This window comes from Rattus norvegicus, chromosome 14 (assembly GCF_021556685.1).
Source record: "Rattus norvegicus strain SHRSP/BbbUtx chromosome 14, alternate assembly SHRSP_T2T, whole genome shotgun sequence".
Lineage (NCBI taxonomy): Eukaryota > Metazoa > Chordata > Mammalia > Rodentia > Muridae > Rattus > Rattus norvegicus.
The window spans coordinates 98,891,389-98,911,539 of record NC_141547.1 but is presented as its reverse complement, the minus strand read 5'-3'; the positions used below and the strand labels follow the sequence as shown (position 1 = coordinate 98,911,539).

The 20,151-nt window shown below is 47.1% G+C and overlaps 1 protein-coding gene across 1 annotated transcript in view; it reads left to right on the top strand.

Annotated features, from left to right (window-relative positions):
- The window catches only part of Slc1a4 (solute carrier family 1 member 4), a 31,124-nt gene that overhangs the window by 2,258 nt on the left and 8,715 nt on the right, over positions 1 to 20,151 (top strand). Inside the window, 3 exon segments of the mRNA NM_198763.2 lie at positions 11,093 to 11,135; positions 12,551 to 12,613; positions 17,382 to 17,548. Coding sequence (NP_942058.1) covers positions 11,093 to 11,135; positions 12,551 to 12,613; positions 17,382 to 17,548 — 273 coding nt within the window.

Here is a 20,151-nt window from a genome sequence, read left to right as displayed (position 1 = left end):
CTTTCAAAGTGAATGGTGACCCCAGTGTCTTGCCTCAAGGGTCGGTATAAGTATAACTCCTCAGCGACTAGGGCAACCCTTGTATCTCCCCAAAAGAGTTTCCCCTGCTCTGTTAGGATGCGGTAGCATTTTCTAATGCTTCTACCAGCTAGCTGCACTTGACCTAGCAGCTCGTGATAAGGGCAGGGAATACGGTCCTGCTTCCAACCCAGGAAACGTAGACAAAGAATAGGAATGAGAGTGTTTGGACACTTAGGAGGCAGGGCTAGCGCATCTCCTGTTTTTTTGTTTTTTTCTTTTCTTTCTTTTTTCTTCCGGAGCTGGGGACCGAACCCAGGGCCTTGCGCTTCCTAGGCAAGCGCTCTACCACTGAGCTAAATCCCCAACCCCACATCTCCTGTTTGAGACCAGCCTGAGCTACTGGTGAAATCTTAACCAAGGGCAGGGTTTATGCTTTAATAGTAAAGGGCTTGTCTGGCATGCTTCAGGCCCTAAGTTTGACCCTCATGGCGAGAGGCGGATTAGGAGATTGATAGGCCTTCTGCCCCACGGTTCAAGGTGGCTTGTCTTGCTCATCCCCCAAGACAAAATGTATCATAATGGTATTATGTCACTGGTCTACTGTCTCAGAAATGTTCGCTGAGAGCCAAAAGAGGAACAAGAAGAGGAACTACCGTAAGCCAGATGGGTGTCCGCTCCCTCCAGCCGGGCATTTGAATGAAGCACTTAAGCAAAGGAAAGTATGTCTGTATCTGTTCAGAGCAGCTTAGGACAGGAAACAGGCCCAAGCCACCTGGAAATGCTCTCTGGGTCAAGGGAGTCTCTAGGTCAATTGTTCTCTTTTCTGCTTTTCATTTTTCTTAAAAATGAAATTTTACATTCTGGCCCTGGCTGTCCGAACTAGCTCAGGCTGGCCTCAAGCTTGAAAGTGCACACATACACAATATCATAAGCAGCACCAGCCATGCAAGCCCAGTCCTTCCCCAGCTTCTATCCTTACAGGGGGTATCGAGATCTGAAAGGAGAAGTCTTTGTCAACTAGCTCTGAGACAATAAACACCGGAGTGGACAAATGCCTGGCAGGTATACATGCTATGCCTTATCCTGTTCTGGGGTTTTTTGAAGTTCCTGCAGACTTAGTAAAGAATGTTTGAACTTAAATAAAAGGAAACACTTCTGAAGAAACGACAACAACAAAAGAGCAGAAGTTCACTATTTTATATTCTTATATAGGACGGGGAAACACGCACCACCCTTGACAATAGATCAGAAGGACAAACAGCACCAGATGTATACAGAAGAAAGGTTTTTTGAAGTTTTTCACACTGAGCTGTTGGGTCTGTGCAGTACAGCCAAGCGCTCGTTTGCCAGTTCAGATAAGCCTCACACCTGTTTGCCTGTTTAAGTCACGTATACAAGTGACACATTGCTACACGGACAAGGTGTGTCCACTCACTACACTGAGAGGGTGTGTCCATTCACTCACTGCACTGAGAGGGTGTGTCCATTCACTCACTACACTGAGAGGGTGTGTCCATTCACTCACTGCACTGAGAGGGCGTGTCCATTCACTCACTACACTGAGAGGGCGTGTCCATTCACTCACTGCACTGAGGGTGTGTTCATTCACTCACTGCACTGAGAGGGTGTGTCCATTCACTCACTGCACTGAGAGAGTGTGTCCATTCACTCACTGCACTGAGAGGGTGTGTCCATTCACTCACTGCACTGAGAGGGTGTGTCCATTCACTCACTGCACTGAGAGGGTGTGTCCATTCACTCACTGCACTGAGAGGGTGTGTCCATTCACTCACTGCACTGAGAGGGTGTGTCCATTCACTCACTGCACTGAGAGGGTGTGTCCATTCACTCACTGCACTGAGAGGGTGTGTCCATTCACTCACTGCACTGAGAGGGTGTGTCCATTCACTCACTGCACTGAGAGGGTGTGTCCATTCACTCACTGCACTGAGAGGGTGTGTCCATTCACTCACTGCACTGAGAGGGTGTGTCCATTCACTCACTACACTGAGAGGGTGTGTCCATTCACTCACTGCACTGAGAGGGCGTGTCCATTCAGTCACTATAGTGAGAGGGCGTGTTCTTTCACTCTTTCCATGTTTGGCCTGAGGGACTGAATCTCTGGATTGAGCAGCACATTCAGTATTTTTGTGTTTTCACTTTGGCCCATAGGAAGAGACACTTTTTATACTACGGCATCTACAGATATACACTCCTCAGGCCTGCGTTTGCAAATCACAGCAAGTTCCCAAAAAGCGTTTTAAGTGCGGCACGCAATCACTTCTAAAATGCTGGTAAAGCCAGTAAGTTGATTTGTGGCCAGCTCACGTGTGAGACACTTTGGCCTAATGCATGAATGGTGTTCTGTAACTCAGGTGAATTAGGATCAAACAACGGGAAGGAGGGATGGGTGTAAAGCTGGACAAGATGAAGAGTCACGTCCCAGGGTTAGAACACATGACACGGCTGGGAATGATGGCGCATGCCTGTGACCCCAGCCCTCGGAAGGCAGAGGCAGAAGGACTGGCTGGGGGAAACTGCATCTCAGGAAAACAAGAAACACTTTATGCAGAAGGACTATTTGGTATTTTGGCTCTCAGAACAGCATGTGTGTACTGTGCAGTAGGGATGTGCACAAGTCAGGTGTCGTTCTTCAAATGAAGTTAGGGTAGTTAAAGGAGGACTGCCTAGGATGCAAAGCCCTGGGTTGACCCCCGCACTGCATCAAAGATATAGAGAAGCACTTGCCTGTGATCTTTGCACTTGAGAAGACCAAAAGTTCTAGGCCATCCTTGGCTACATAGTCGGAGGCTAGCCTAGGATACATGAGACCCCGTGTCAAAATAGAATAATAATAAATTTACTTTAAAAAATATGTAAAACTCTTCATTTCCTCAGTTGTAATGTTAGCTGCTTGTCAGTGTCTAGTCTAGGTGTTTCTAGGCTGTTGGCTTCTTTGAGGATCTAAAATAAGGGCTTACTGTGATTTGTAAACCAGCAAGGAAACTTTATTCAAAAGCGAAGTGATAGTAGCAGTCAGAAAGGAAATGTGCTGTCAAGAATGACAGGGGGCCACACAAGTGAGGTTAGATATATACACTCCCCACACAGCAAGGCCCCCAGCTACTGTCTGAGTAATCCTGTGGTGGGATTCAAGAGAAAGAAGGGGTACCGAAAAGATAGCGACTCGGGGCTCAGGGGATTCAACACCTTCTTCTGGCCTCTTTAAGCACTAGGCACACATATGGTGCACACACAGACAGACAGAGAAAAACTCATGCACGTAAAACAATAAATACAAGGAGGAGTTCTATAATGTGTCTCATGTAATCATATGTATTCCCAGTTAAACATAGATGTAAGATGCTAAACGGTTTTACCCTGAGTTCGTGCAGAGGACAGTTTGTCTTCACGCTAGTACACACAGCCTAGTTTCAGAGAGATTGGGCCTCTTACCCTCCTACCAGTTATATCGAGAATGCATTTGAATAGACCCTGTTTATGCTTGATGTTCATTGAGGGGAGGAGAAACTTGATCCATTGTTTGTAGTGGAATGTGCCGCAGCTTGACGCAAGTGGAGAAGGACTTAGGTTGCTAACAGATTGCTGGGCGTGTCGTTCAGAGGAGTGTGTGTGTGTGTGTGTGTGTGTGTGTGTGTGTGTGTATACAGGATGAGCAGGCGAAGGGCTTAGGTTGTCAAGTGCATCCGTACAAGTGTGCACAGCCTAAAGCAAGTGGAGTCCCAGGTTGCAAAGCTGTGCTTGCCCCTGAAGGTGCGCAAGTCACAGCCTCCCTGGGGCATTGCACATACAAATACTTCTCTAGGGCAGGGCTTGCCCAGGTGAAGTGCAAAGGGAAGCAGATGGACTTCATGGCTCTGGGCCTCGGGAAGGTGAAAAATCACCTCCAGAATCTTTTCGAGCCCAATGTCCTCTGCGTTGGAAGCTGAGTAAGGAGACGTGCTTACCGACAAAGCTTTAAAGGAACAAAACCTCTGGCCTGGCAAGCAACAGTTGCCTGGCTGCAGGAGTGCTCGGGCTAAGAGAAGCATCTGTGTTGGAAAATTGAGAATTGTGCTCTCCCCCCCCCCCCACCCCCGCAGCCCTGGTGCTGGGAGCCAGCCAGGGGGAGGCCCTCCAACCCCTGGTATGCAGCGCCCAGGGCACTGAATGAAAGGAGTCTTAGGTGAGCCCTGTGATGGTTAACTTAATTGGATTAAGAAAAACCTCGGAAATTAGTGAGGCGTGCTCCTGAGTGTGGCTGTTAAGTGAGTCTCCATAGATGAGGATCGTGAGGCTTCTGACTTAAGGAACGGTTTAATTCACCGAGGGAGTCGAAATCTGAATGGGCTGTTAGGGGCACTAGGAGTGCGGACACTGCAGTGTTCTGAGGAATTGTATCTCCTCCAGCTTCCCTGTCTGCTGCGATTCCCCCGTGCTACGGTTCACTGAACCTTACAAACCTTGGAGTCAGTCAACAACCCCTCCCTTCATGTTCTCTCGTGTGTTTTAAACACAGCTGCAAGGAAGCTAGCACACCTCCGAGGACTTGGGATCTGGGTTGTGAGCGAAGTCGGTTGTCCTGCCGTGTGTGTGTGTGTGTGTGTGTGTGTGTGTGTGTGTGACTTCGTTGAAGGTGGGGTCCAATGTAGCCCAGGATGACTTTGAAATCCCAATCCTCCTACCGTACCTCCCAAGTACTAGAGTTGCAAGGCTTTCTTTTTCCTTTATCTTTTACTTATTTATTTTTTGACCGTTTAAACAGCTTTAAGAAAGGCGCCCATGGTGAGCCCACAGTTTAGCCAACTTTGAGACTCGAGCGCTCGTAACTACTACCGAAGTCAGTACACTGGGTTACTGTCCAAGCCGTGTCTTTTCTCAGTGTTTCCCATCCTTCATTGGAGCCTTGGACAGCTGGCTTTTTCTTCCCTCCCTCCCTCCCTCCCTCCTTCCCTCCCTCCCTCTCTTCCCCCCTTCCTCCCTCATTTCCTCCCTCTCTCCCCCCTCCCTCCCTCCCTTCCTTTCTTTTTATTTCTTCTTTTTCCTTTCGCCATTGGTTTGATCTGCTGGAGTGTCATCTCCTGGTGATTATTGAACATGCATTTACTTTGACTTCTTTTGCTCAGGACAGTGCTACTGGGATGCTCTGTGCTGCTCTTGTTTTCTTTTATTGCCAACGGATGCCGCACCGTATTGGTTTATCACAGTCTACTTATCCATCTGCAATGGGCACGGTACTTGGGGGTACTTGGCGGATAAGGCTGTCATGCATACAGATCCTCCTGGAGATAACATAATTTTTGTTTCTCTTGGGCACACATCTGGGCATAGAAGTGCTGAATCATGGTGAATGTGATTTAGCTTTGTCTTGGACTGCCAAAGTACACTATATTCTTTTGAACTTTACCTTTTTTTTTTCCTCCCCCTTGGGCAGGAGTTGGTTTTTACCTGTAGTATTGTTTATAGCCCTTTGTTTTTAGTTGAATCTCACTGATGGTATTAAAATGAACTCTGTTAGGATCCATTCTGCATAAGATGGTACAAGGTTGGGGCTCATGGTTAAGAGATTAGGCAGGACAGGAAAGGATTTCAACCAAGGGTCTAGTAAGAGGGTCTATTTCTAACCTGTGAGTGGAAGACTCCTCATACCCACCCAGGAAGCAGCTAACCCTGAAGGATGTGAAGCATTTGCAGGGCAAATTATTTCCTGTGGGGAAGGTTTTCCTAGTCAGGGTTACATTGCTGGGATGAGACACCATGGCCTAAGCAGCTTAGGGAGCAAAGGGTTCATTTGGCCATGCTTCAAATCACCGTTATCTTCGAAGGAATTCAGGACAGGGACTCAAACAGTGTAGGAATCTAGGGGCAGAAACCAATGCAGAGGCTGTGGAAGAGCTTGCTGGATCACCAGCCCAGGGCTGGCACCACCCACCGTGGGCTGGGCCCTCCCCCATCAAGCTCTAATTGAGAAAATGCTCTGCAGCTAGATAGATTGAGATTCCTTTCAGATGACTCTAGCTCAGTGGTTTACCACCCTCCCAATGCTGTGACCCTTCTTTCGTGTCGTGGTGACCCCCAACCAGACAGTCATGCTGCTTCATAATTGTAGTTTTGCCACGGTTATGAACTGTAATGTAAATATCTGTGCTTCCCGATGGCTTTAGGCAACCCCCACCCGTGAACGTGTTACTCCATCCCCAAAGGGGTCTCCATCCACATGTCGAGAACTGCTGGTCTAGTTTGGGTCAAGTTGACATAAATCTAGTCAGACAGAAGGTGACGGTTCTCTAACTTGGCAGTCACCACAGCTTCCCTGTCCTCACAGAAGGAGAACCCTCTGGCCAACCAGGTCCGGGAACCGAGAATTAGCAAGTGGTAGGTGAAGACGGGAAGGTTGGCACAGGCTCTCTTGCTGCTCCCGAGGAGACGAGCAAACAGGAGATGCTAGACCTGGAGATGGGATAGGACGTTGTTTTGTAATGGAAGGAACGTAAATGTTTTTCTTTTCACAGCTAGACCAAAGACTACCCAATATAAGTTGCTAGTTTATCTTCCAAAAATTAAAAGGCGGGGGAGGTATGAAACCCAGGCCAGTCTTAAATGTACTCTATAGCCAAAGACAACTTTGAACTTCCTATCCTCTGCCCACTCCCTAGGGGCTCAGCTACTGTTTAAATGGGTGCTGGGGACCAAGCCTAGTTCACAATACTATCAACTGAGCCTCATCCCCAGTCCACAGCTGCTTGTTTAAAGAAAATATGCCCATGATAAGAACTCACGATTCTCAATAGTCCAGCTAAGAATCCCCGTTCTCCTGCTCTCGTGCAGGTGTACACTTGAGTGTTGTTCTTAAGGATGCCAAAACCAATTCAGGTATCATAGACCAGTAAGTGTGGGTTCACAGCACTCATGCTGGCTGGCACAGTGAGAGCTCTGAGCGAGTTCTGGATTTGATCTCCATCTCGTTCATACTGTTGGCTTGGGCGTTAACTGTCTAGTAACAAATGACTGCAGGACAGCAGCTTAAACTCCCACGCAGGAATAATCCCAGAGATCCGTGGGATGGGAATCTTGGCATTCAGCTTCTATCTGTCAAGGGCAGCAGTCAAGGAATCGACTAGCTCTCATCTGAAAGCTCGTCAGGTGGAGACTTTCTTGGCAGTCCCGTGGCTATTGGCAGAATTTAGCATGCCGAGGTTTTGACTTGGAGCCATGGTTCCTACTCTGCTGTTGACTGGAGGTCACCCTCAGTTCCTCATCAAGTGGGGCTTTCCGGAATAGTTGCTCCCTTTCCAAGTGTGTAAGCCCAGAAAGACTGACAGGAGAGCATCCTACCTGAAGAGGAAGCTACAATTATAGGTGACCAAGCCACAGAAGCTCTCTGTATTGTTACCATAGAAGAGGTTTTGTAATATAAAGGTTACAGGGAAATAATACTCATATTATGTGGTGACATGTCTTTTACGAAAAGGAGCATTAAATAAAGGGAAAGTAAACCATAAAGAAGAGGCAACTTCCTCATCTCCACCTGTCTCTTGTGGACCCACTCACCACTTCTGCTCCCTTGTATCTATTTTGAGCAATTCATAGACCCCTATCACCTCAAGGAAAGGGAATTATGAACGCCACAAGGCTATCTCAGATTGCCCAGCACTGGTTACCACCACTGCTCATCTCAGAACCCCAACACCATTGTGTGTGTGTGTGTGTGTGTGTGTGTGTGTGTGTGTGTATGCGTGGGTGTGTGTGTGCATGCGTGTATGTGCATGTGTGTGTGCATGTGTGTGTATGTGTGTGTGTATGTGTGTATGTGTGTGTGTATGCGTGGGTGTGTGTGTGCATGCGTGTATGTGCATGTGTGTGTGCATGTGTGTGTGTATGTGTGTGTGTATGTGTGTGTGTGTGTGTAGGTTTGCTTGCTGACTGAGCAGCCTGTCTTAACTCCTTTTCCTGATATTGTAATAAAATACCCTAACAAAAAAAGCAACTTTCAGGAGAAGAGGTTTATTTTGGCTCATGGTTCAAGGTATGGTCCGTCAAGGTGAGAGGAGCTCGAAGCGGCTGGGCGCGTTGCAGCCACATCAGAAAACAGAGTGGCAAAGGAGTGTGTTAACCTCACTTTCTCTTTCTAGTCACCCGGGGAATGTATGCCCAGGGAATGGTTCTACCCACCTCTAGGCTGTGTCTCTCTACCTCTGTTAGCCAAATTAAGATAATCCCTGAAAGGAACGGCCAGAAGCTCCTCTCTCAGTGCTCCCAAACCCTCCTAGTTCATAATTAATTCAGCAGCTCAACTTGCCTTCAGGGGCAGGAATTGATGGACAGTCCAGCCCAGGAATCCGTGTAAAGGATGACCCTGAGCCTTTCATTCTTCCAGACTCGTTGTTCCTGCTGGAAGTATATAGCTGGAATATGGTATTTTATAAATCAAGGACAGCTTCTACACAGAGCCTTGCTCCAAAGAAGATATTCCCAGCACTTGGGAGGAAGAGGCAGGTGGATCTCTGTGAGTTCAAGGTCAGCCTAGTCTATATAGTGAGTTGTCTCAGAAGAATAAGAAGAGGAAGAGGAGGAGGAAGAGGAGGAGGAAGAGGAGGAGGAAGAATAAGAAGAAGAGGAGGAAGAGGGAGAGGAGGAGGAGGAGAAAGGAAGAAAGAAGAAGAAAAGAAGAAGAAGAAGAAGAAGAAGAAGAAGAAGAAGAAGAAGAAGAAGAAGAAGAAGAAGAAGAAGAAGAAGAAGAAGACGACGACAGCAATAAAGATTGCAGGAATAGATTTTGGACTCAGTTTCTGAAAACTCATTTATTTGTTCGTTTGCTTGCTTGGGGTGTGTGTGTGTGTGTGTGTGTGTGTGTGTGTGGTATGCTTACATGTGCAGTACATCCCAGCGATCTAAGCTAGGCATCTTCTTCAATCATACTCTATTTTTGTTTGTGTGTGTTTTTGTTTGTTTGTTATGAGACAGGGTCCCTCTGTGTTGCCCTGGAAATCGATATGTAGTCTGGGTTGACCTCCAACTCACAGAGATCCACCTGCCTCTGCCTCTCAATGGCTGAGCACTACCACTCCTGGCTCCTTCAGTCTCAGGACTCCCAACAGTGAGATCTCAGATTCACATTCCTGCTTCTGGCTTTTATGTAGTCCCTGGGATTGGTCCTCATGATTGAGCCAAAAGCACATTACTAACTGAGCCATTTTTCCTAACCCCTATTGCCTTTAAAAAAAAACAACATGCTTTTATCCAAATATAAAATCAATTCCTATACATGTATTTCAAGACATCACAATGACTTTATTAATATGAAATATAAAGGGAAAATATTACAATAAAATGTGTTTATTTTATGTGTATTAATGTTTTGCTTATGTGTATTGATGTGTCTGTGCACCACATGTGTGAGTTACAGAAGGTTGTGAACCTTCATGTGGGGGCTGAGAATTAAATATGGTCCCCTGGAAGAGCAACCAGTATTCTTAACTGCTAAGCCATCTCTCCAGCCTTGTAAAAATGTGCTTTAATATAGAAACGCAGGACTCTGTGGATGGACAGTTGTTAAAGTGAATGCTGTATGTCCTGGGGACCAAAGTTTGGTTCTCAGCACCCATGGAACAAACAAGGCATCCTACATAAGTCTTTGACCACAGCTCTGAGGAGGAGGGGGAAGGAGGAGGGGCGGGAGAGGGAGAGGAGAAGGAGAGGAGATAGGATTGCTGGGATTTGCTTGCTCCCAGGGCAGTGGGAAACTATCTTACAAAAATAAGGTGGTGGATGATTGAGATCACCTGACTTCCATGAACATCTGGCTTCATGTATAACCATACAGTGTCCATTTGTACAAACATGTGACAGAGCATGTACACATGCATGCATGTACACACACACACACAAATAAATAAATAAATCAGTCTTTAAAACATAAATTCTCTAAAAGAGGTTGGATCCTTATTTCTGGTTTAGAATTGCTGCTGACTAAACATGGTGGCGCCCAGGGAGAGAAGGAGAAAGCCACCGCTCAGGAGCTAGCTGAATGCAGACTGACACTTTAGTGTAAAAGGGAGGACTTCAAGGTTATAAGTTACAACTTCTTAGCAAGATGAGTAATTCTTGTAAACTTTCAAAACAAACTATTATCCCGTAATTTACAAAGTAGCCATCCATGTTCCAGGAAGGTGGAGTCAAGGTGTGAAAAGTAAACCAGTCTCTTGGTTGGAGTTCGTCCAGGCTCGGTCAGGCATGTATAAATGAGGCTACTGTCATGATGAACACTGGGGGCTCCACAGGCTTTGAGAAAGTTAGTTGTATAGGATTTTTTTTGAACTTGCAAGGACCCTGGTACCCTCCCTTCCAAGATCCCCCAATTCTATAAATGGATCTCAATTACTGTAAGAACAATCAGGTTCATTGGTTGAATAGGCACGGTGATGCACACCTATGATTCCAGCATGGAGCTGTGGGAGGAAGGTGGGAGGTTTAAAGTCAGCTGGGACTGCACAGTAAGACCTTGCTTCAGCATTAACTAAGTGAAAATCCTGAAGCTGGAGAAGTGGCTCAACCATTGGAGTGCTGACCACTCGTGCAGAGGACTCCCATTCCCAGTGCCCACATCAGATGACTCATCTGCAGCTACAACTCTACAGGATCAGCACCCTTGTTTACCTCCACTGGTGTGTCTGTACACTTGTATGCACTCATGCATGCGGGAGCGTGCACACACACACACACACACACACACGCACGCTCACACACACGCACACACGCTCGCACAATTAAATAATAAAGTAAATCTCAAAAACAAACAAGCACAACAGAACTAGTGGTGCATAGAAGGACCCACAGTTCAACATCATCCCTTCTGCGCGGTGAGTTTCAAGGCTGTGTAAATGTTTAGCGTGAGCCGGGGTATCTCTCCAGGCTAGGACACTTGCCTACTATACGCAGAGCCCCAGGTTATAGAACCACAGTATTTAAAACACACACACACACACACACACACACACACACACACACACACACACACACAAACAACAAAAACCTACGACCCTGACAAAACGCTCGCTTTCTTTTCCCACAGAAACCTGTTCCCTTCCAATCTTGTGGTTGCCGCATTCTCTACGGTAAGGTTTGATACTTTGTCGATTACATGAAACTGTAGAAACTAATGCACCAGAGTTTGGTAAAGTACAGGAAGGAGGGATTCTAGGGTCTAGGGCAATCCCTCCCCAAATCCTTCATGAATGAGACTTCTTGGGAGAAATGACCCTGAGATCATGATCAGGCCTTGAAGCAGGAGGGAAGCAGAAAATGGTCTGCATATGTTAGGGTCAATGGTGGGGCCACAGAGGGAAGGAGAGGCTTCCCTTTGAAACCTGGAGAGGAGCTTCATTAAGAGTGAGAATAAGAGGGTTGGGGAGGTCCTCCGTGAGGAAGATGGATGTGCCGGAGCAATCCAGAGGGATCTTGTTATAAACAAAACTTAGTAACATCGCGGTCAGTTTTTATAGAAGCATACTTGAACTAATGACCACAAAAACCCTTTAGGATGTAGAAAGGGAGCTCTCACATCCTTTTACATCATTTAGAAAATGCCTTCAAACCATTATTTGGAGACTGTCTGAAGCATAGAATTTCAGAAATCATGCTTTTATTCTGACTGTAAAGGTGGTATGTCTATTTTACTGAAGGTGGGGAGGGGTGACATCACATCTAAGGTGAAGCAGAGGGAACAACACAAAGAACTTCCGGGTACTTGTTACAGACGGGTTGGGTGGGCGTGGTCTCCCAGCCACCCCAGTCACAGGACAGTTGAATATGTCTGCCTCTCTGAAACTTTGATAAAGCAAAGAGAAGCCAAGGCTCTTGAAGTGTGGGCTCAAGCAGGCGCTCAGGCCTATACCTCTCCGCGGGTGTCTCTGACAGTTACGTAGCCACATGACCTCCGTAGCAGGGAGAGGGATTTGGTGCACGCCATGCAAAGGTGTGCATCTACTCAAATAACAGTAGGACCAAGGCCTGGGAGACTTGGCCTGAAGACAATGCCTCGCCTCGTGTCCCTTTCTCTGGCGGTGGGCAGCTCAAGCCGGATTAGAAACAGATGCCAAAGAGCATCCACCCTCGGGTCATTCTGGAACACAGTAGAGCATAATAGGTAAACGAAAAATGTGATGAGCTTCGTCTTTCTGGAATTGTGCCAAACTTCTTAATATGAAACCCGGCCTGCTGGAGGATCAAACTGTCAGCGGGAAATAGCGTACGTCTTCTTTACCCTGTTGCCCAAGGCACAGATAGAAATCCTCACTTCCCTCGGTCCCTAAATAACCCAGAAGCGTAAGAAGGCCTCGCTGCCTGTGTGTTAATGTAACTTAGGCAGGATTCAGAGGTCAGCGTCAGGCCAGCCAAGGGAAGCTTGCCCAACACACTCACTGTGAGTAGTCAGCGGCAGTAGATGGGGAACTTGCCATGTATGTCCTTAGTGTCTCTGGTGGGCCTTTATACCTGGTCCCTAATGACTGGTTTCCTTTCTCCTTATTAGTCTGCAACCAGTTACACAGTGGTCGTCCATAACTCCAGCTTGGGGAACGTGACCAAAGAGAAGGTAAGGCTCTTCCCAAGATCGCTTATGGAAATGTGTGGAAAGCAAACCAGCTTCCTTAATGGAGGACAGCCACGACGTGTCTGTAACTTACTGGGATTGGAAATTGGGGGGTCTCAATGGAATACTTAAAACCTCCAGGGTGTGTTTACTCCTTACACCACCGCCACCAAACACCAGAGTCGAGAGCACGGGGATCTCCAGAGTTCTTTAAGCTGCCAGTTCATAACACCCCTTCTAGCTAAAATGCAGTGGAAACGTGTCTCAGCATAACCTACACATGGAACTTTAAAAACTTAACACTTACATGGGAGAAATAAAAAATAACCCCAAGCATTTCACCATGCAAGTAGACAATTTAGAAGATACAACAAAGGTTCTGTATATTCGCATATACTTGGAATTAATAAACTTGGCCTTAAAAACAGTGAGGCCTGGTATTGATAGAGCACAGTTGAGCCTGAGGCAGGAGAATCATTGTGAGTTCTAGGATAGCCTAGGCTATATAAGAAGATTCTCCTTCAAAAATTAAGGAATAAAGTAAAGCCACAGTGAGCTGAGCATGGTGGGATGTGCCTGTAGTTTCAGCCACTTGAGCTGAGACAAGAGGATCACGTGAACCCAGGAACGAAGGCCAGCTAGGGCAATGTGGGGAGACCCCATGGCTGTAAATCTAAGAAAGGTGTGTCTGCTGGAGAGCAGTAGGGAAGCTGAGACACGAGTTTCAAGTCAGCTTGACGCTAGGGCTACAGAGCGGACGTGCCTGTTTCAGAATAACAGAAGAGGTAAGACAGAATTCTGGCTAATGTTGTTGGTACATTTTTTTTGCACATTGGTGTGTGTGTGGTGGGGGGGGGTGCTAAGTAAATACTTACATATTTGTCTGTATAATAACACAGAATGCCACAGCTGAATCTTCAGGTTGCCGTGTGGTACCAGTGATCTGAGTCTTGGTACTTTGTCTTGTCAACACACTTTTCTTTTTTAAAGAATTTTTTATTTATGTTATGTATATGAATACACTGTAGCCGTCTTTAGACACACCTGAAGAGGGCATTGTATCCCATTACAGATGGCTGTGAGCCACCATGTGGTTGCTGGGATTTGAACTCAGGATGTCTAAAAGAGCAGTCAGTGCTCTTAACTGCTGAGCCATCTCTCCAGCCCCTCAAATATAATATGAATGCCTATGTGTCTATGAACTACATGCATGCAGTTGCCTATGGAGGCCAGGAGAGGGCACTGGGTCTCCTGAAGCTAGAATTTCAGGCTGTCATGTGGGTACTAGGACTTGAACCCAGGCCCTCTGGAAGAAAAGCCAATATTCTTAACCACTGAGCCATCTCTCTAGCCCAACACACTTTTCTAAAATGACACTTGGTAAAGTTAGAAGAAAATGGTGTTTCCCTCGACTTTAGACCAACCTTGGAAAGTTCGAGTTCTTTGTGTGTATAAAACAGAATCAAGCCAGGAGTAATGGCGCATGCCTTTTAATTCCAGCTCTTGGGAGGCACAGGAAGGTGGGTCTCTGTGAGCTTAAGGTCAGCCTGGTCTACAGAGTAATAAGTTCCAGGACAGTCAGGGAAGCATAGTGAAATCCTGTCTCAAAACAATGAAGCAGAGTCGTGACTTACGAACCTCGGGACAGCCTGATCCCCACTGCAGATGGCTTGAAGCGGTGTGCGCAGGGTCTACTGGGACTGTCTGAAGGCTCACGCAATGCAAGCGTCCCAGGATCTACCTGTCTCTGTAATACCTTCAAGTTTGGTCTAACCTGGCCTTTCTGACTGTTCTGATTTCCCCAGTGGAAGTGCTAGTGACCCACAGGTATCCCCCAGCCGATGTCCCTGCTCTCCCAGGTAAATTCAACAACATTAGCTCTTCCACAGAGGAGCCGTGTGGCCCTGCCAATTCCAGGATTCTTTTTTTAAAGACACAAGTAGAATCATCCTTGGGAATGCCACTGGCAGAATTAACCCAGAGAACCCAGCCTAAGGACACATGAGAGGCTTCAGCCCTAACCTGTGGCTCTCCGCCATGCCTGCTCTGGTCTCCTGGGATCATTTGCCACGGGTACAAACCTAGCCTTTTATTGAATCATTAATTCAGTAAACAGTGACAGTTGGCAGCCACTGGGTGCCACACTCAGGTGACGCTCCCCTAGACAGAGCCCCGCCCTTTTCTTAGCCCCTGGTCTACTCGGCACTCCCTACCGAGGATGAGCTTAAAATATCTGCAAGTGGACACTAAGAGAGCTTTCCTCCCCAAAACAAACAACAGAACCTCTGGGGATATCACTCCATTGGTAGAACTGCCTTCCACGCAGAAGCTCTGGGTTCATCCCCAGACCCTCTAAAACCAAGCACGGTGGTACACACCTGTAATTCTGACACCCAGGATGTAGAAGCAGCTGAATCAGTGAAGGTCGTCTTATTAAGTTCAAGACCAGCCTGGGCTACCAGAGACACTGCTTCCCCAAAACAACAACAACAACAAAAAAAAAAAAAACCAACAATTTGATTTCCTAGGAATACTCTTAAGTACTTCATGCATATAGCATATAACATACTCGAACTTCCTAACCACTACATGTCAGCTGCTGCTTTTATCCTCGTTCTGAAGAATACCTTCAGAACCAACGCACAGAGAGACTGAGTTACTCACCTCAACTCAACTCAGACTCCATAGCTGGGCTTCCTCACCCGTCGCCACTCCTGGAAATGTTCCTGGTAGATGTTTATTAGTGTAAACAAAGCGGGCTTTTCCAGGGGTGTCTTCCCGTACCCCCGAATTACCATTAGACCTGAGGTGTATCTTAATGACCAATCAGAAGAAAATGACACCACTACCCATCGGTTTTTACGACATGTTTGCTTGGTCACCAGCGAGTTTCACGGAGTCACACCTTTCACTCGGATGTGCCTGGAAATTAGTGAACTCTATTGAGAGTGTATTTGCAGTCAATTTAAGGGTCTGTTTATCAGATACTGGGCCACAGCCTGGCTTTCCTGACACTGGAAGGGATGAGGGACCTGGGAACTATGTAATCCAGTAATTCTTTACTGCCCTGGGCTCACAGGAAAGAGGAGTGCTTCTGACCTCTGTCCAGCCTACTCGCCTTGTCATACAAGGGCTGAAGGGTTCAAAACACTACCAGCCTTTTTTTTTTTTAAGCAGAAAACATTATATTAAAAAATTAGTCTAGGATCTGGTGGCTTGACTATCAGATCAAGTCGTAGGCTGCTGGGTTCTGATGACTCCAGTGGGATCCATGGGATCCACGGCGAAGGAGAGCTGACTTTATCCTCTCTGACGTCCACGTGTGTGTGTGTGCGCGCATCGACACGTGGGTGCTGTGCCATGTGTGTGCACACAGCTGTGCACGTCGTAAGTAAATAAATGCAGTTTTTAAAAACCAGCAGTTGAGAGCTGAATCCCGAGGCTCAGAGAAGGCAGTTAATCCCAGAGCTGGAACTACTCTCTGGAGTTTTTACCATCTTGCAAGCTTCTGTATATCACTCTGTGAAGGTTTTTCTTCTTGTCATTTAGAATCATGTTATTTACTCTAATTATTTACTCTAAATTATTCTAACTTATTTAGAATGATTTTAGTGTGTGTCTGTGTGTCTGTGTGTCTGTGTGTCTGTGTCTGTGTTGGGTTTTATGCCTGAGAACAGCCACCCGAGGAGACCAGAAGAGGGTATTAGACCCCCCCCAGAGGTGGACTTACAAATGGGTGTGAGCTGTCTCTCCTAGATACTGAGAACTGAATTCTAGTCCTCAGTAAATGCTCATTAAGAGCCTGGGCCATCTCCCCAGCCCCTGTTTGTTTGTGAGATGGAGTCTCAGTGGCCTTGAACTAGAATCTTGCTGCCTCAGCCTCCAAAGGATTGAGTTCCACCACTACCAGATCATGCCCTCGCAGTGATGTTTTGACAGGACGAGATGCTGTTTACTCTGAATGGCCAAGGAAGTCAATTGCTGGGGACACAAAGGCTATGTTATGTCTACACCTCTCTCTCTCTTCTCTCTTCTCTCTTCTCTCTTCTCTCTTCTCTCTTCTCTCTTCTCTCTCCTTCTCTCTCTCTCTCTCCCTCTCTCCTTCCCTCACTCCCTCCTTCCCTCTGTCCGTCCCTCCCTCCCTCTGGTTATGACTTTTAGTTTTTCACATTAGAGTTTCACTGTGTTCCTGACTTTCCTGGAAACTGATGTTCCAGGAAATGTTCTGTAGACCAGGCTGGCCTCATAGTCACAGAGATTGGCCTGCCTCTGCCTTCCCTAGACACCCAGCTGTCTACACATCTTCAGTGGGTGGTTTACTAAAGACCCTTGGGGAAAGCCCACACGACTCCTGAGACTTGCCAGCCGGGAGGTCAGTATAAGATCCGAACGGCAAAAGGTGTTCTGACTCGGGAGATGACAGTTATGGCCTTGGGTCTCTGAAGGAACGTCTAGTGGCCAGATTTTCTGGTCTTGGTTTGTTCTTTTGAGACGACGTCTTACTTTATAGCCCAGGCTAGCCTCAAAACGCCAATGCTCCTCTCTCCAAACCTCGGATTACAGGTGTGAGCAGTCACTCCTGGCTAATAACTGTGTACTCTCCAACTCTGCCTCCTGCTGTTTTCTGCTCCTTGGTGTGTAACTCACCGAAGATTAGAGAGAGCATGAGCATGTGATTATTCTGCAGTGTTTCAGACACAGCGCAGACCCACTCTAACGTCACGTTCCTCTGGCGTTGAACTTGACTCCGTCTGTCTCTTCTGGTCTACAGATCCCCGTCGTCACTGATGTGAAAGGGATGAACATCTTAGGACTGGTCCTTTTTGCCCTGATGTTAGGAGTGGCTCTAAAGAAGCTAGGCCCCGAGGGAGACGAGCTCATCCGATTCTTCAATTCCTTCAATGAGGCAACAATGGTGTTGGTGTCGTGGATCATGTGGTGAGTGCCATTCTGCCATCTCTTCTCTCTGGCCCCTGGCGTCTAGGAAAAATGTCAGTACTCCAGGTTACCCCGTGGAACACCTGGCCACGTGCCTGGAGTGCGCTGGTGAAGCCTAGCCTGTCGTGGTACCAATGGTTGGACCAGAGTGATGGCTCAGTGGACAGGAAGCCTAACGACCTGAGCTTGATCTCTGGAAGCCACAGTGGGAGGAGAGAACTGATGCACAAAAGTTGGCTTGCAACCTTCCCATGCACACACACACACACACACACACACACACACACACACACACACACACTAATGACGATGATAATGCTTTAAATCTTTAAAGAAGGGATGCAGTAGTTCCCCTTCTTGTCTGGGTCACCTAGAGATCCAGGAGCACACACTGTTGGGACCAATGTTGGGGTTTAAATCTCGGGTCCCGCCTGGACAAAGCACACCGAACCAACATGGTTCCACGTAGAGAGGTTTAATGAGAGAAGAGGAAAGGCCGGCCATGAGCACATGGAGGGAAGGAGGTGGGGTGGGTAGAGAGAAGAGACAGGGAAGAGGGGAAAAGCAGGGAAGAGAACAAAAAGCAAGAGGGAGAGGAGGGGGGCAAGCAACCCCCTTTGTAGTCAGGCACAGCTGGCTGTTGCCAGGCAACTGTGGGGCGGAGCCTACCTGGCTGTTCCCAGGTAGCTGTGGGGGTGGAGCTTAGGCAGAATACCAACAACCACGATCCACTTATGAGTTCACATGTTAGCTCCTGACTGCTTAGGTAAAACTTGAAATGGTCTTTTATGAAAGTTTTTAATTTGTAAGTTTTTCTTTGTGCCAAATTAATGAAAGTACAGCTGCTCAATGGAAATCATTAGCTTGAGTCCTGGCTAAAAAACAATGTGACCATCTCCTTTAGAGCAACCTCAGATCTTAAAAGCCTTTCCTGGCATTCTGCCTGACTTGGTTAGGGTTTCTATTGCTGTGGTAAAAACATCATGACCTTAAACAGCACGGGGAGGAAGAGGTTAGTTTAGCTTAAAGTTTCATATCATATCCCAACAGGGCCCGGAACTCAAGCAGGGCAGGCCCAGGAGCCAGGAGCTGATGCAGAGGCCATGGAGGGATGCCACTTACTGGCTTGTACTAAGGGCCTGCACAGCCTGCTTTCTTATAGCACCCAGGACCATCTCAGGGTGGTGTCGGGCAAGGTCAGCTGGGCCCTCTCATATCAATCATTAATCAAGAAAATATATGACCTCACAGGCTGATCAAGTGGGGGCGTTTTCTCAATAATGGTCTCTCTTCCCAAGGACTGAGCCAGCCTGGGACAAGGTGACATAAGAACTAGCTAGCAGCACATCACCTAGGCAGAGCCCTGGAATTTACCCAGTTGTTATCCAAGCTAATGCTGTCCGTTTGTTATTATCCAAACTAACGATATCCAATCGTTGTTAATAGCTAGTTTATGAAGCTGGGCATGGTGGTGCATGCCTTTAATCCCAGCACTCGGGAGGCAGAGTTCAAGGTATGAGTTCAAGGATAGCCTGCTCTACAAAGAGAGTTCTAGTGTCGGCGCCTGCACCGACACGGTACGGAGAATCAGGTGAAAGCCTGTGGGATGAAAGAAACACACACACACAGGTTATTCGTGTCAAGCCAGAAGAGGAAGAGAGCCTCTGGTTTCTTTATTGACCAAACTATATATCCACAGAACACCACTTAGCAGGTATCTGTCAAGCACAGTGGGGAACCCTGGCTGAGACTTCGGTAACAAAGGACCGACTATGTGGCCTGAATAAATTAGGGAAATAACCAGGAAGGCCAGCCTAATTCTGACTCAGGTGAGAAGTACCTGGCCAGAGTGTTCCCAGTTGGGGACAAAAGGCTTCCACATGCAAGGGCAGGGGTCAGCAGGGGTCAAACCTTGCTGGAGACCCAGAAGGGTCTTGTTCAGGCTGACAACATTCTGTGAATGTAAACTTCTTGTGCCATAAATTACAGGGAGGGGCTTTTGATCCTACAATCTAAGACTAAGGCCACACAGTGACAAAGCAACCAGGCCCAAATCTAATATGGCTCCCACATTCTAGGACAGCCAGGGCTGCACAGAGAGACCCTGTCTGGAGAAATCAAACAGACAAACTAGTTTATTCCTTCACATACAAAGTATCTCTTATTGTCAACTACCAATTATCCCAGCATTTTTTTCTCTCTGCTGATTTAGGTACCAACTGGACTGGTTATAGGAAAAATTTGAAACCGACAAGCCAAATCCAGACCAGTGGTGTTTCTTTTGCTCAGAGTTTAAAAAAAAAAAAAAAAATCACATATACCAGCTCTCACTGCATACACACCTCTTTACTTGACTGTTGTTATTCTGGGGAGAGAACTGATGTTTGGTTTGGTTTGGTTTGGTTTGGTTTGGTTTGGTTTGGCTTGGCTTGGTTCAGTGAGGCAGCATCTCATGTAGCCCAGGCTGGCCTTGAACTTGCTATGCAGCCGAGGATGACCTAGAACTCTGCACCCCGTGTCTGGATCTCCCAAGCACTGGCAGACCAGCTTTACCTCATCCCACAGCCCATAGTGTCCTTATGACTGAAAACAGTGTGTTTACA